The sequence below is a fragment of the Barbus barbus genome, assembly GCF_936440315.1.
Source record: "Barbus barbus genome assembly, chromosome: 8".
Taxonomy (NCBI): domain Eukaryota; kingdom Metazoa; phylum Chordata; class Actinopteri; order Cypriniformes; family Cyprinidae; genus Barbus; species Barbus barbus.
The window spans coordinates 19,461,889-19,477,359 of NC_136736.1; the positions used below are offsets into that span (position 1 = coordinate 19,461,889).

General features: G+C 40.6%; 1 protein-coding gene across 1 annotated transcript in view; it reads right to left on the reverse strand.

Moving 5' to 3' along the window:
* LOC306874263 (sperm-associated antigen 5-like) overlaps window positions 1–14,459 on the reverse strand; it is a 36,290-nt gene extending 21,831 nt beyond the window's left edge. The window contains exons 1-13 of the mRNA XM_079424166.1: window positions 14,336–14,459; window positions 13,560–13,602; window positions 13,344–13,460; window positions 11,176–13,208; window positions 10,909–11,098; window positions 10,575–10,691; window positions 10,406–10,498; window positions 10,199–10,312; window positions 9,975–10,094; window positions 9,728–9,820; window positions 9,462–9,596; window positions 7,640–7,733; window positions 7,404–7,551 (exon numbers count right to left, since the gene is read on the reverse strand). Coding sequence (XP_079280292.1) covers window positions 7,404–7,551; window positions 7,640–7,733; window positions 9,462–9,596; window positions 9,728–9,820; window positions 9,975–10,094; window positions 10,199–10,312; window positions 10,406–10,498; window positions 10,575–10,691; window positions 10,909–11,098; window positions 11,176–13,208; window positions 13,344–13,460; window positions 13,560–13,586 — 3,281 coding nt within the window. The 5' untranslated portion in view covers window positions 13,587–13,602; window positions 14,336–14,459. The remainder of the gene's footprint in view (window positions 1–7,403; window positions 7,552–7,639; window positions 7,734–9,461; window positions 9,597–9,727; window positions 9,821–9,974; window positions 10,095–10,198; window positions 10,313–10,405; window positions 10,499–10,574; window positions 10,692–10,908; window positions 11,099–11,175; window positions 13,209–13,343; window positions 13,461–13,559; window positions 13,603–14,335) is intronic.
* Window positions 14,460–15,471: the final 1,012 nt, after the last annotated feature.

Genomic DNA, 15,471 nt, shown 5'->3' on the forward strand with positions numbered 1-15,471 from the left:
ATTTTATGCTGCAGCTCCCGGGGAGCAGTTGGGGATTTGGTGCCTTGCTCAAGGGCACCTCAGTCGTGGTATTGAGGGTGGAGAGAGAGCTGGACATTCACTCCCCCCACCTACAATTCCTGCCGGCCGGAGACTCGAACCCGCAACCTTTGGATTACAAGTCCAGCTCTCTAACCATTAGGCCACGACTTCCCATTTAGTGCAAAATGAAAATGAAAATACAATTATGCCATTTTCTACACTAGTTTTAATATGCATATTAAAAACATTTTAAAGCTTTATAAGTTGCAAAATGAAAATGTATTACCCAAATTGATTAGATATCAATTTGGGTAATACATGAACACTTCTCGTGAGTGTTTACATTCCACCGCAAGCGCACGTGAACACAGCTCTACAGAAACTCACTGATCTGATCACAGAGAGTGAGCAACAACACCCGGACTCTGTCTTAATCATTCTCGGGGACTTTAATAAAGCAAATCTCTCCCACGAACTGCCAAAATACAGACAGCACATCACATGTCCCACCAGAGACAGTAATATATTGGACCACTGTTACACAACAATAAAGGACGCATATCACTCGGTTCCACGAGCAGCTTTAGGACTCTCTGATCACTGTTTGGTTCATCTTATTCCGTCCTACAGGCAGAAACTTAAGTCTGCAAAGCCTGTATTAAGATCTGTTAAAAGATGGACTAACGAAACAGAGCGGGATCTACAAGCCTGTTTCGACCTCACTGATTGGACTGTTTTTGAAGCTGCTGCAAATGATCTGGACGAGCTCACAGAGACTGTAACATCTTATATGAGTTTCTGTGAGGATATGTGCATTCCTACCAGGACTCATCTATTCTACAACGACAAACCATGGTTCACTGCCAAACTCAGACAGCTCCGTCAGGCCAAAGAAGATGCTCACAGAAAGGGGGATAAAGTCTTGTACAAACAGGCCAAATACACACTGGAAAAGGAGATCAGAGTGGCAAAGAGGAATTATTCTGACAAGCTCAGGAAAAAATTATCTTCCAGTGATGCTGCTTCAGTGTGGATAGGAATGAAGGATATCACCAGTTACAAGACACCATCCCCCAGCACTCTGGAGAATCAACACCTGGCAGACGACTTAAACTAGTTCTTTTGTCGTTTTGAACGATCACCCCACATCCATCCTGAACACCTCTTCACACAACCATTAACACCCCCAGCAACCCCTCTCTCTCCCACATCTACAATTCAAATCAGCGAAGAAGATGTGTGCCAGGTCTTCAGAAAAAACAAAAGAAGGAAAGCACCAGGTCCAGACGGTGTGTCACCAGCCTGCCTAAAAATCTGTGCTGATCAGCTGGCCCCCATCTTCACACAGATCTTCAATAGATCACTGGAGCTGTGTGAAGTCCCCTCATGCTTGAAACGCTCCACCATCATCCCCGTCCCAAAGAAACCCAAAATTACTGGTCTTAATGACTACAGACCTGTGGCCCTAACGTCTGTAGCCATGAAATCATTTGAAAGACTGGTTTTGGCTTATCTGAAGGACATCACTGGACCCTTACTGGACCCCCTGCAGTTTGCCTACAGAGCAAACAGGTCTGTGGATGATGCAGTCAACATGGGACTGTACTTCATCCTGCAGCATCTGGACAGACCAGGGACTTATGTGAGGATCCTGTTTGTGGACTTCAGCTCTGCTTTTAACACCATTATCCCGGAAACCCTTCAAAATAAACTAACCCAGCTCTCCGTCCCCACCTCCGTCTGCCAGTGGATCAACAGCTTCCTGACAGACAGACAGCAGTTAGTAAAGCTTGGTAAATTCACATCCAGCACTCGCACCATCAGCACTGGAGCTCCTCAGGGCTGTGTTCTCTCCCCACTGCTCTTCTCCCTCTACACCAACGACTGCACATCTAAAGACCCCTCTGTCAAGCTCCTGAAGTTCGCATACGACACCACACTGATCGGCCTCATCCAGGACGGTGACGAGTCTGCTTCCAGACAGGAGGTTAAGGAGCTGGCTGTCTGGTGCGGTCTCAACAACCTGGAGCTTAACACTGCGGAGATGATTGTGGACTTCAGGAGAAACCCCCCTGCTCTCCCCCCACTCACCATCATGAACAGCACTGTGACCGCAGTGGAGTCATTCAGATTCCTGGGCACCACCATCTCTCAGGATCTGAAGTAGGATATTCACATTGACTCCATTGTCAGGAAGGCCCAGCAGAGGTTGTACTTTCTTCGGCAGCTGAGGAAGTTCAACCTGCCACAGGACTTGCTGAAACTGTTCTACTCCGCCATCATTGAATCCATCCTCTGCACTTCTATAACTGTCTGGTTCAGCTCAGCTACCAAATCTGACCTCAAAAGACTACGGAGGGTAGTCCGGACTGCTGAGCGAATCATTGGTACAACCCTTCCCACTCTCCAAGAACTGTACTCATCCAGAGGGAGCAAAAGGGCTGGTAAAATCACTCTGGACCCCTCACATCCAGCACACTCCCTCTTTGAACTGTTACCGTCTGGTCGACGCTACAGAGCTCTGAGCACCAGAACGACCAGACACAGGAACAGTTTCTTCCCTCAGTCAATACATCTCATGAACACTCAACAATAAACGTGGAACACAACTAATACATTATTCATTCACCACACTCACTTATTTCATTTTTATTTTTCTCATTTCTAATTTGCACACACTTGACCTGTACATACATAGTTGTCTATATTATATATAATGTTTTTTTTTTTTTGCTGCTTTGTACATTGGTTATTGGCTATTTGTTGTTATTTAGTTTTTATTATCTGTGTCCTGTTGCTGTCTTTCTGTTGCACTGTGGAGCTTCTGTCACTACAACAAATTCCTTGTATGTGTAAACATACTTGGCCAATAAAGCTCATTCTCATATGTTTAACATGTCCAAGCAAAAACTGTAGCAAAATTATCATTTAAATGCCGTTTTTCCTAAATTCATTTAGATTTAGGGGTAGGACACTTGGGATTGCATTTTCATTGTGAGGCCGCGTGATAATTGTAGCAAAATTCAATATGAGTTTCAAAATGCATTCTGAGCCAAAAGGGTAGCAAAATGGTGATTTAAATGTATTTTATTTTTTCTTAAATGCATTGACACTAACATATATGACGTTTCAATTGCACTTTCATTAAATACCCCGCGATGAATATAATTGAAGTCATTGTGGATTTGAAAATGCATTCTGAGCGGAGCACGACCCCTAGCTGTCAATCATTACATCAAGGCGGGGCTCGGCGTCAGGACCCACGATAGGTCAATATTCACCAATAACCAAACGCTTTTCACCTGCCTGAACATCTCTCACCGTTTACACTTGGATTGATGTACATAAACAAACAGACAGTGTTATTCTACACTTATTTACTACCTTACCTTATATTTTATTACTCTTATTTTTATCCGTAAAATAGCGCGTGTTCCGTGGCACCTGAACAGGGAAGTGCAGAGAGTTCCTCAGGGGTAGGGGATCAAATGCAAAACAAAAAAACTATAGCTTAAAATTATGAATATAAAATATTTTATATTTTTGCAATAAGTCAATTATGGTCATCAAGCCAGCATTTATTTTTTTATATATAACTTTCGTAACAATATACACTACCGTTCAAAAGCTTGCGGTCAGTATTTTTTTTTTTTTTTAAGAAATTTGTTTTTATTCAGCAAGGATTTTTTAAATTAATAGAAACAGTGATAGTAAAGATCAACATTGTTAGAAAACATCTCTATTTTGAATAAATGCTGTTCTTTTTAACTTTTTATTAATCAATGAACCCCAAAAAAGTATCACGGTGCCAAAATAAATAAGTAAAATTAAAATAAAAACAAAATATTAAGCAGCACAACTGTTTCCAACACTGATAATAAATCAGCATGAAGGACCATCCATTGAAGACTGGAGTAACGATGCTGAACTTGAGCCAGATCATGATTGGTTGGTGTATTGTACATGACAAACGATGAATTATGTAATATTCTAAAATATATATGGATTTTTAATTACATCGACACACTAGCTTTGATTATTGATGAAAAAAAAAAAAAAAGTTTAAAATATTGTTTGGTTTATTTTTTTCCTTCCGTTGTCCCACTCACTGAAAGAACTATAGGCTATTAGGCTATGGCTTGAGAGGCTATGGTTTCTGAACAGACTGTGGAATATCAGTCAGTCAAGCAAAGCGCACGCAACCCATAGCAACACCTCAGATTGACAGATAGCCTATGTAAAAATAAACAGGAATTCTCACACACATACAGTGGGGCAAATAAGTATTTGATACACTGCCGATTTTTCAAGTTTTCCCACTTACAAAGAATGGAGAGATCTGTAATTTTCATCGTAGGTGCACCTCAACTGTGAGAGACAGAATATATAAAAAAATAATCCAGAAAATCACATAGTATGATTTTTGAATGATTAATTTCCATTTTATTGCATGAAATAAGTATTTGATACAATAGAAAAATAGAACTTAATATTTGGTACAGAAACCTTTGTTCACAATTACAGAGGTCAGACATTTCCTGTAGCTCTTGACCAGATTTGCACACACTGCAGCAGGGATTTTGGCCCACTCCTCCATACAGGTCTTCTCCAGGTCTTTCGGGTTTTGGGGGCTGTCACTGGGCAACACGGATTTTCAGATCCCTCCATAGATTTTCTATTGGGTTCAGGTCTGGAGACTGGCTAGGCCACTCCAGGACCTTGAAATGCTTCTTATGGAGCCACTCCTTAGTGTCTCCTTAGCCCTTGCTGTGTGTTTGGGGTCATTGTCATGCTGGAAGACCCAGCCACGACCCATCTTCAATGCTCTTACTGAGGGAAGGAGGTTGTTGCCCAAAATCTTGCGATACATGGGTCATCCATCCTCCCCTCAATTCTGTGCAGTCGTCCTGTCCCCTTTGCAGAAAAGCACCCCCAAAGCATGATGTTTCCACCCCCATGCTTCACGTTTGGGATGGTGTTCTTGGGATTGTACTCATCCTTCTTCCTCCAAACACGGCGAGTGGAGTTTATACCAAAAAGTTATATTTTGGTCTCATCGGACCACATGATCTTCTCCCATGCCTCCTGTGGATCATCCAGATGGTCTTTGGCAAACATCAGACGGGCCTGGACATGTGCTGGCTTGAGCAGGGGGACCTTGCGTGCGCTGCAGGATTTTAATCCTGTGTAGGATTAAAGTGCGATGTGTAGTGCGTTACTAATGGTAACCGTTGAGATTGTGGTCCCAGCTCTCTTCAGGTCATTGACCAGGTCCTCCCGTGTAGTTCTTGGCTGATCCCTCACCTTTCTCAGGATCATTGATACTCCACGAGGCGAGATCTTGCATGGAGACCCAGTCCGAGGGAGATTGACAGTCATCTTGAATTTCTTCCATTTTCTAATAATTGCGCCAACAGTTGTTGCCTTCTCAGCATGCTGTTTGCCTATTGTCCTGTACCCCATCCCAGTCTCCAGTCTCCACTGGTCCCGTCCAGCTCTCCTGCGTCTCCGCTGGTCCCGTCCAGCTCTGCTCCTCCAGAGCGCCCCCAAGAGTCCGCGCTGTCCGAGTGCCCTCTCCTCCCGAGCGGCCTCAAGTGCCCGCTCCTCCAGAGCGCCCTCAAGTGCCTGCTCCTCCTCAATGGCCCCCAGAGGGGAATTTCCCCAAGAAAATTTTTTTTTTGGGGGGGGGGGGGGGTCACGGAGTCTCCTGTCCCGCCATGGCCTCACGAGTCCCCGGATCCGCCATGGCCCCCCTGATCCGCCATGGTTGCCGGACTCCCCTGATCCGTCATGGCCGTCGGACTCCCCTGATCCGCCATGGCCTCCCGAGTCCCGTCCCGACATGGCTCCCGGTACGAGCGCCGCTCTGGAGGCCGGTAGCCCTGTCCCCTGATGACCTCCAGAGCACCCACCCCCCCTTCCCACTGGATGGTGTATGGCGTGCGGACGAGCCTTCCGGAGGGGGGCGTAATGTCAGACTTTGTCTCGCTGTGTCTCATGTTTCCCCTCCTCTCATGCCCATATTTGGTCTTCCTGTTCCTGTCCTCGTTCCATGTATTTATCAGTTCATTAGTTCCAGGTGTGTTGTTAATTATCTAGTTTAGTCTGTCCTTCATAAGCCCTGTGTTTCCCTGCCTCTGTGTTCGGTCTAATCGTCATTCAAGTGTTTGTCTTACCTGTGCTCCACGTTTCCTGAAGTTGGTCATTAAAAGATTACTTTGGTGAAGAACTCCTTGTCCCCTCGTTCCCTTCCTCTGACGTAACGTGACAACATTTCTGAATAATAGCCTAATAAAATGCGATGCGGCTTAGCCTTTGCTTTTTCCTCAATACGCAATTTTATACAAGTAGAGGTTTTTTTTTTACAATTTGCAGCAAACATTTTTAAATATCTTAAAAAAATACTTTAATGTCTTTAAAGCATTAATAGATTTTTTTTCTTTTGTTTAGTAGCCTACATTTAGAAATGTAAAAATCTAGAAAAGATGATGCTGTATTAGCTGTGACTAAACGCAGCAGGTTAAGATACCATCTCTTTCTGTATTTTTTTTTCTTTTTCTTTTTGTGTAAAGAAAATACTGCACTTTATTATTATTATTATTATAGGCGAAGACAATTTTTTTTAATTACGGTATTAACCGTTATTTTTTCTACTCGAACCGGTTTCAGAACGGTAATAATACAGAGGAACGCAGGAACGGAAACGTTAAAATATTGATTCCGCTGAGTGAACCGATTGACTTTTTTTTTTCGTTTTCAAGCCCTGATCCCAAGTGCCCTACCCCTAAATCTAAATGCATTTAGGAAAAACAGCATTTAAAAATGATAATTTTGCTACAGTTTTTGCTTGGACATGTTAAACATATCTAATCAATTTGGGTAATACATTTTCATTTTGCAACTTATAAAGCTTTAAAATATGTTTTTAATATGCATATTAAAACTAGTGTAGAAAATGGCAAACTTAAATTACATAACTGAATTTTAATTTTGCACTAAATATTTCACATATGTATGGGAAAATGTACATTGCCATTGCCACAGAAATACATTGTCATTTTACATATTGCATTGCCATTTTGCATATTACATTGCAAATTGAATTTTGCTACACATGTTTCCATACTAATATGTGCTTTATTATGAGTACTAATAAATAGCCAATACACCAGACCAGTAACATGCATGCTAATATGTTACAGGCACCCTGGTTGAGAACCACTGTTAGATAATCGTGCAAATAAATAGAATAGAAATGATTCTAGGTCAAAACTCTAAATTGGTGTATCCCTAAATTAATGGATGTAATTCAGTAATCCAAAAAGCAATATGAAATAAATTGATTTATAAAAAGCAAATTCCACAAGTGGATTTCTGCATACTTGCTGGTCTCAGAGGCGAGAGTCTGTTCTAGGAAGGCGTAAGAGGCCAGTGTAGATGTGACAGTGGCTGAGAGCTCAGTGCTCTGCCTCTGCAGCTGAAAGCGCTCCTCTTCTGCCTGATTCAGCTGCTCCCTCAGCACTGACATCTCTGAACAAACACACACAGCAGAATCAAGTAAAAGCTCTCCTTTGACTACACAGAGAATGAGTCAATTCAAAGTAAATCACTGTCACACCTGAAGTCATAATGGTCTGCTGCATGTTCAAGTCTGAAATCTGTTGACTGGCATCTTGCAAGCTTGATCTCATGTGCTCTAGTTCATTTTCCGTCTGGGGATTAATAGAAACAGAGATTAAAAAGGCAGACTGCATCTAAAGTAAATGCATAAAGTAAAGAGATTGAAGGAGTCACATTATAGAGACATTATAGGTCTCTTTTTTTAAGTGAAATAGTTTAATGGGTGATAAAGATACACTTCTTTCACATTTTTAGACAGGCAACAAAAATCTAGTATTTTCGCATATCAGTTTAACTGTCTGTAGTCTGAACTTTGAAAAAAATTAAATAATAGATTCCTGTAAACCCAATCCAAGGCATTTAAATATTTGGTTTGAAATGCAATTTAAATTATTTCTGAAAATGTCACTTAAAGGGATAGATCACCCAAATATGAAAATTACCCCATGATTTATTCACCCCCAAGCCATCCTAGGTGTATATGACTTTCTTCTTTCAGACGAATACAATCAGAGTTATTTTTAAAAATGTCCTGGCTCTTCCAAGCTTTATAATGGCAGTGAATGGCTGTTGATAATGATATTCAACAGTGCAATAGAAGTCCAATAAGGTGCATCAATCATAAAAAAAATTAAAATACAAAAAGTGATGAACACGGAAGAACAGAGAGAACAAAAGAAAACACCAGTCACAAATTAGAAATACAAAACAAGAGTTTGTAAAATAAATTGTCAGAGGATTTTGATTTAATCCAAGAGGAGTCTGGTTTTCCTTTGCTAAAAAAAAAAGATATTTTGCTTCCTTTACTCAAGTAAACAAAACTTGGTTCTCCTGAGACTGGCATATTCTTCTCACAGGAGCTTACATAGCCTTCGTCCTACGGCATCTGCTGGAACGCCACTCTCTCTTGTATATAACTTTGATTGTATTCATCTGAAAGAAGAAAGTCATACACACCTAGGATGGCTTGAGGGTGAGTAAATCAAATCAAGGGGTAATTTTCTTTTTCGGGTGAACTATCACTTTAACTGTAACGTCTTAAAGTGCAACACACAATATTATTCAATGCAGCAAGATAACATTTGGCTGCACCTTTCCATGCTGACATCTACACTTTACTTTAGGTGATGAAAGACATGACAGTGTGGACAGTCAATCCTACAGAAAAACAAATTGGACTAACTAAAGGTTGCACAACAATCTCTTAATATTGCAAATTACCATAAGCATTTGGTCAGAAATAAGACTTCAATTCACTTATCTTTTTAGTTTGGCTTAGTTCTTGTTTTAGTACATGTGCACACAAATGATATGAGACAAGCAAGCAGCTGTCATGCCAGTATAAAGTGAAAAATCAGCAACTATAAAAGTGCAGTCATGTTAGCAAAATTCACAATTTTCACATGCAAAAATAACAGATTTTCTCCCAGATCACACACACTATATGACACTTTCAGTCCAGGTATCTTTCTCTTGGCCAACGTGACGAATCAGCGTGGGGCAAACTTTTGCCCTGACATTAAATTCAAATAGCATTAATTCCTATTAAAAAAAAAGTTTTGCCAACATGTGACCGCACTTTGACATGCAATATCTGGTTGAAATTAGACTGATTTTGGTCTGATTTTAAAATTAAAATAACATCTCTGGATGTGTTTCTTGCAAATTCTGTCTGTTCTTCAGACAGAATTTGTAAGCTATTATATGGCTTCAGAAGAATTGTCTCTTACTGTTTTTTGCATTCCTTTAAGGTTTGACAGACATGGAACTGAGAATTAATAAATAATGAGAGAATTTAATTTCAGTGGTAAATGTCTAACCAGGTCTCTCTCTTCCACGGCTCTGTCTCTCATTTCCAGATGCTGCTTGCTGCTCTCCACAGCGGTTGTAGTCTTCTGATGGAGCTGGTGAAGCACTGGGTTTATCCTCTGAATCAGCTCTTGAGCCTTTCTCAGCTTCCCATTGAGGAAAGGGGGCAAACTGTTATTTTGCTCCATAAAGACTGAGTTAGCTAAATTTAGCATGCTATTTTCATTTCAATATCTAAACACACTGCACACTGATGGTTTTAAATGTGAAGTCTTACCTCCGCTAACAAGCTCATGTGATCTTCGTGCTTCCTTCTCAAATGGTCATTTGCTGCACAGATGGATTCCATGTATGACTTGTTCAGTTCAACCTTGGAGAGGTCACACAACTCACTCAGAATACAAGGACACATAACACAGTCAAGCAAGCCTTCACTTTCAGAGTGTCTGTGGTTACCATTATGCTAGTGTGAAAATTATATTTTCATATAAATTGAGGTATGGATGCAAGCAATAGGAGCAGACCAGTGATGGGTAAGCCAGTTTGAGGGCTGACATCAGTTCCTGTTGAGACCCAACAGTATGCTCTAGTTCTGCCACCTGAACAGCATGATAGTCCCTCAACTGTTGCGTTACATTGAAGGCCTGCACACAAAAACAAATTAACAGGATAAGAGGCAAAGATTAATAGGATATAAAAAAAAAAAACCTTCAGAAAAGCTTCAGAAAAAACAAAAATGTCTTCTAACCGCTTCCTTCTCCTCTAGAGCCTTGTCCATGCGATGTCTCATATCCTTCATCTTCTGCTCCATCCTCTGGAGCGTTTCCTTGTGCCTCCCATAAAGAGACTTCATCTGACTGACCTACATAACACAGACTTTTTTTGAGATGTGATTTCTTGACAAATATCTTCTATGAAGCTTATGAAATACATTAGAAATTGAGTAGTGACTTACTTGTCTAGATAAAGTTTCCTGATCAACATTAACAGTATTTCCAATCTGTTTCATCTTGAAGATGACATCCTCTGTGCTAGACTTAAAAGAATCCTATAGAAGAATGATAACATTTTAGGCCTGTAAAACTGAAAAATGTAGCTTTAAAAACGTATAAGGTGTCTCTTACCATCCCAATCCTCATTGCTTTAATGCTGTTATATAAACTGTGAAGAACCTCCTGATCATGCTCAAGACTCTTAATTCTCTCCAGAGCAGTGCCATACAAATCTTTATATGTCCCATTCTGGGAAATAAAGACAAGATAAAGAAAATCAATACCAGACATATTCAGAGTTTTTCTTCCAAAAAAGTGAAAGTGACATACGGCTAAAAATGGTGACCCATACTCAGAATTCGTGCTCTGTATTTATCCCATCCAAGTGCACACACACAGCAGTGAACACACACACACACACAGTGGTCACACACCCGGAGCAGTGTCTATGGAGGTGGGTTGTCACCTGTCTGAGCTCAGTGTGGTCTGTCTGGACGAGTTTCTCTCTGAGATCTGATGGAGAATTGTTTTTGCTCGAAATATGAGCCCGTGCAGAAGTGAGCTGCTGGGAAAGAACCTCCACCATGATGAGCGTAGATGTCAGTCTCTGCTCCAACTCTAATCTAGACAGATGCTCCATATTTCCAGGCATCAGGCTTCAAAGAGGGAGTCATACAGAGACAATGTAGATCACATCAACAGAGAGACAACAATTCATGCTTATCTTACTTACTTCCATAGCAGAGAGTCAGTTGAAGTGCTGGCATCAGAAACATCAACCTCCTTTAAAATTTCTACCGCTGCTGAAGTATTAACGCTCCGCTCCATCTGCTGAACTGGGGTGCTCCAGACACAAGCGTTATGCATCACTACTGGAGAAGTGCCCACTAAAGCACTTTGGTGAGTCACTGGTGCTGGAGTAGGAACAACCATCTTCCCTGACGCAACCATCAACAATTCAGCCATCTGTCTGAGTTGTTCCTGTAGAGGCCCGTTACCAAAAACTGGAGGGGCATTTAACAACTTCTGATTGTCTGCAGAAGCCATTTTATGTTCCACATCCTTTGTCTTGGGTGGGTCTTGAGGAACAGGTGTATAGCTAAAAGCATTAGCCAGGGATGTGGAGTTCAACAGTGGAGGAGGCAATGGGCTCTCCGGGAGCTCAGGCCACAAATGGCTCATTGGGTTCTCAGCTGTGTGGTCATGTAAAACACTCCTGCTTAGGTTGGGCGTCTTTGGAGTGCAGGAACCTGTTAGAGCAATAGCACTAGGAAGATCCTGATTAACAGAGACAGCTTCACCAGAGCTATCACAGAACCGCATAACTTCGATCTCTGGGTGGATCTCCTCGTCCTTTAAACCCAGTGTCTTATCTTTGAGAATGCTGGTTTCCAAGCCAACATTTTCCTCAAAATATGAAACTGCCTCTTTCCTTTCCAGCAGAAACTGCTGATCACAGTATCCATCCACATCCTTTCTAGTCATAACAGAAGAGTCATCCTTGGGCACCTTGTATTTGTCATCACTGTCGCTTAATGGTACAACATCTGAACTTTCCGTATTATTTTTACCATTCAATACTGACAAATTTTGGTTTGACTCTTGGTTAGCAACTGTCTTTGATGCTTCTGTTTCACAGCATGATTCATACATTTTCTCTGTATTGTTTCCAAGAGGTGATATTAAACTACCAACTGTATTTCCAGGCTTTTCCACAAGACTTGCTGAGGAAAGCTGTGACTTGGAACAGACCTCATTTTCAGTGGTCAATATATTTAGGACCAGTGGCAGTGGCTTTTCCTTAGCATGGCAGTAAATATGCTCAACATGCTTACTTCCTGGTGTCAAATCAGCAAAGCTTTGGCCATCATTTTCACTGGTGTCATTTAAACAAGACGGACTTTGTTCCTCGGCAAGATTGTCCATAAGCACAGACATTTTTGACACGTTGGATAGATCATCGATTTCTATTTCAACTCCAGAACAACACAAGCCTTTAAAAGTGATTTCTCCTTCTTCGCTAGATACACCATGACTTCCTTCAGAGAGATCAGCTTGATCCTGATTATTTAGGTTCACTGTATTTTTAGGGGTACACTGAATACCTACTATGTGTGCAACATTTGTCTGAGAGGCGTCATCTGCATCAACTGTACTGATGGTGCTACTATCTTCACACAAAGACTTCCAATTGCAATAAGAATGGCCCAAAGGTTGACTGCTTACTGATACTGCCTCTGTGCCCACTTTAGAAATGGGAGTATTTTTACATTGTGAGTGATTTCCTGATGCTAGATCCTTTAGGAGAATGGATTCATCAGAGATGGTGGAGTTATCGGAAACCTGAACCTCTCCACCTAGGCACATGAGGGATTTGAATGTGACATTTCCCAGCTCACAGGTGGAAACTTTTTCCTTCTGACACAAAATAGATGAAGCATCTAGACCAGTAGTTCTGTGCCTATAATAGTATGGATGATCAACATTCTCTTCAGTGGTCTGATTATCTTCTGTGCAATCAGGTTCAGTGGTTTCATTTGGGTCACTCTGAAGTGGGTCATTATCCTCCAGTGTCAGACGCCTGATGAGAACAGACTCTTCTGACATTACAGATTCATCCTCAACCACGACTTCTCCATCAAGACACACAAAAGATTTTAATGTTACATCCTGATGTTCATCAGTGGCATCCAAAGCTTTCTCATCACTATGGATGTCTGTTGTGATAGTTAAGCTTGATGGGTTTTCACCAAGGACAACTTCATGCTGGTGGAAAACAACATATCTCAGCTGAGGTCAAAGTAACAGCAAAATTCCTTACATTTTTTTCATATGAACTTGAAATCACAGAAAGTTAAAAAGACAAAGTGATCTGAAAGCATTGAAGCAATGTCTCCATACCTTTGTTTTAGGGTCCCTCTCATGCATTGATGCATGCTTAAGCATTACAGTTGGACTGTCCTGCAAATTCAGCAGTTCATTCTGTACATCTCTGAGAGGAACTCTATCTGATCTGGGCTGAAAAAGGCATAAACCTCTATGATTAGAGCACAAACTGTCAGAAAGTAGGAACTTTTTTTTCCCTAGATATAATATGCATGAATGTGGAGTACTTACCTTTGACAATCCATGGACAGATGACATGTTTTTAGATTAATATCTGCAATCACACACAACAGTTAATGGAGGTGATTTTAAATACATTTGATTTACTGCAATATTATGCAGCTTTAACTGGTACACTTTTCAAAAAGCATCAAAATTAGGTAACATTTTATAATTTTACATTACATATAAATCAGCATCTTTCGACTGAAATTACTAATAATGTTCATTTTCAAAAAGATTTTGATAAATATATATAAATATGCTCTATATCAAGTAAACAACACTAACCGTAATAATAAATCACTTTCTAAAAGTTCGATATTTGTTTATAAAAAGAGAATGAAAATGCTGCATGCATTCAAAGTTACATTGGTTAATTTTAAAATTATACGTTATATCCATTTCTCACACATCTGCTTGCAAACTGATGAGATTAGTCCACTTCTCCACAGAAAGTAAAGATTTACGTAGTTTTGCTGCTTAATATCTTAAAAATATATAATAGCAGTAAGACATAAATGGCACTGCTTGCGTCCAATTCTCAAGAAATGTCAACTTTGTTGGCGTCTCAACGCCCAGCCAGCTGCGTCTTCAGGACACTTTAGACATCACAGACACATAGCAAATGTTGCTTAAATACTGTTTAGACTGGTAACGTTAACGTTACTCAGCGTGATAACTTCTAACAGTCTTCATTTATGAGACTAATAAAGTAAACTGGACATCGCCAAACGCAAAACATTATTAATGATTTAATTCAAGCGTGTTCCTTCTTTAACTCTTACCTTTGCGTCTCAAAAGCGAACCTTACTGAACCTTACTGTTTATTTTAATCCGTACTTGAGTACTGTAAATACAAGCGATATGGACTTAACCGCCACTAGCACTTTCAAAATACAAAACACAATCACCTGATTGGATAAAACCACCGCGTCACATACGTAAACACGTTGCTTCTTCTTCTCTGGTTTATTGGTGATTTGCATTTCATGTACACGGCGCTCCCTAGTGAACTGTTGTGAGTTTAATATTTCCCCTTAACTTCTTTCTTTCTTTCTTTATTTTTAAGGAAGTCCATTTACATCACAGAATTATTATTTACAAGACGCAGGCTGCGCTGCCACCTATATATATATATATATATATATATATATATATATATATGAACTTTTACATGTTGCTGTATGAGTCCTCCAATATAGGGATTTCACAATTTTGACATTTTAGTGAGTTTTTAGGGAAATGTTGTAATATTGCAACGTTGGGCCTTTTGGCTAACAGAATTTCAGTAATTTTATTCACTCTTTGAACAAATGTAAAGAACATCTAAGAGTTCATTTGTAGGGTGTACTGCTTTTGCAGTCTATATATTTACACACGAATAATCACACAGTAAGTCATATTTTAATGAAAAAATATTGTACTTAGAAAATCTGATGACCTGAATAAAAACTTTGGAATTTACTGTGTTTAGCTCTGTTCAGTTATGATAGTCCCAAAGGCAGTCCTCCGAGAAGCAGAGGTGGACATTGCACTTGCTGCAAAGTGTGCTGGTGTAGCCTTTAGTGAAGTGAAGTGAAGTGAAGTGAAGTGACATACTGTCAAGTATGGTGACCCACTGTGCTCTGCATTTAACACATCCAACGTGCACACACACAGTACACACAGCAGTGAACACACACACACACCGTGAACACACACCCGGAGCAGTGGGCTGCCATTTATGCTGCGGCGTCCAGGGAGCAGTTGGGGGTTCGGTGCCTTGCTCAAGGGCACCTCAGTCGTGGTATTGAGGGTGGAGAGAGCGCTGGACATTCACTCCCCCCACAGTGTCTTCAGCGACATTTAAAACTTGTGAATAATCAAAAACAGTATGTTTCTATTCATCCATGTAATATGCAAGGTTCACAGGCATATTCTG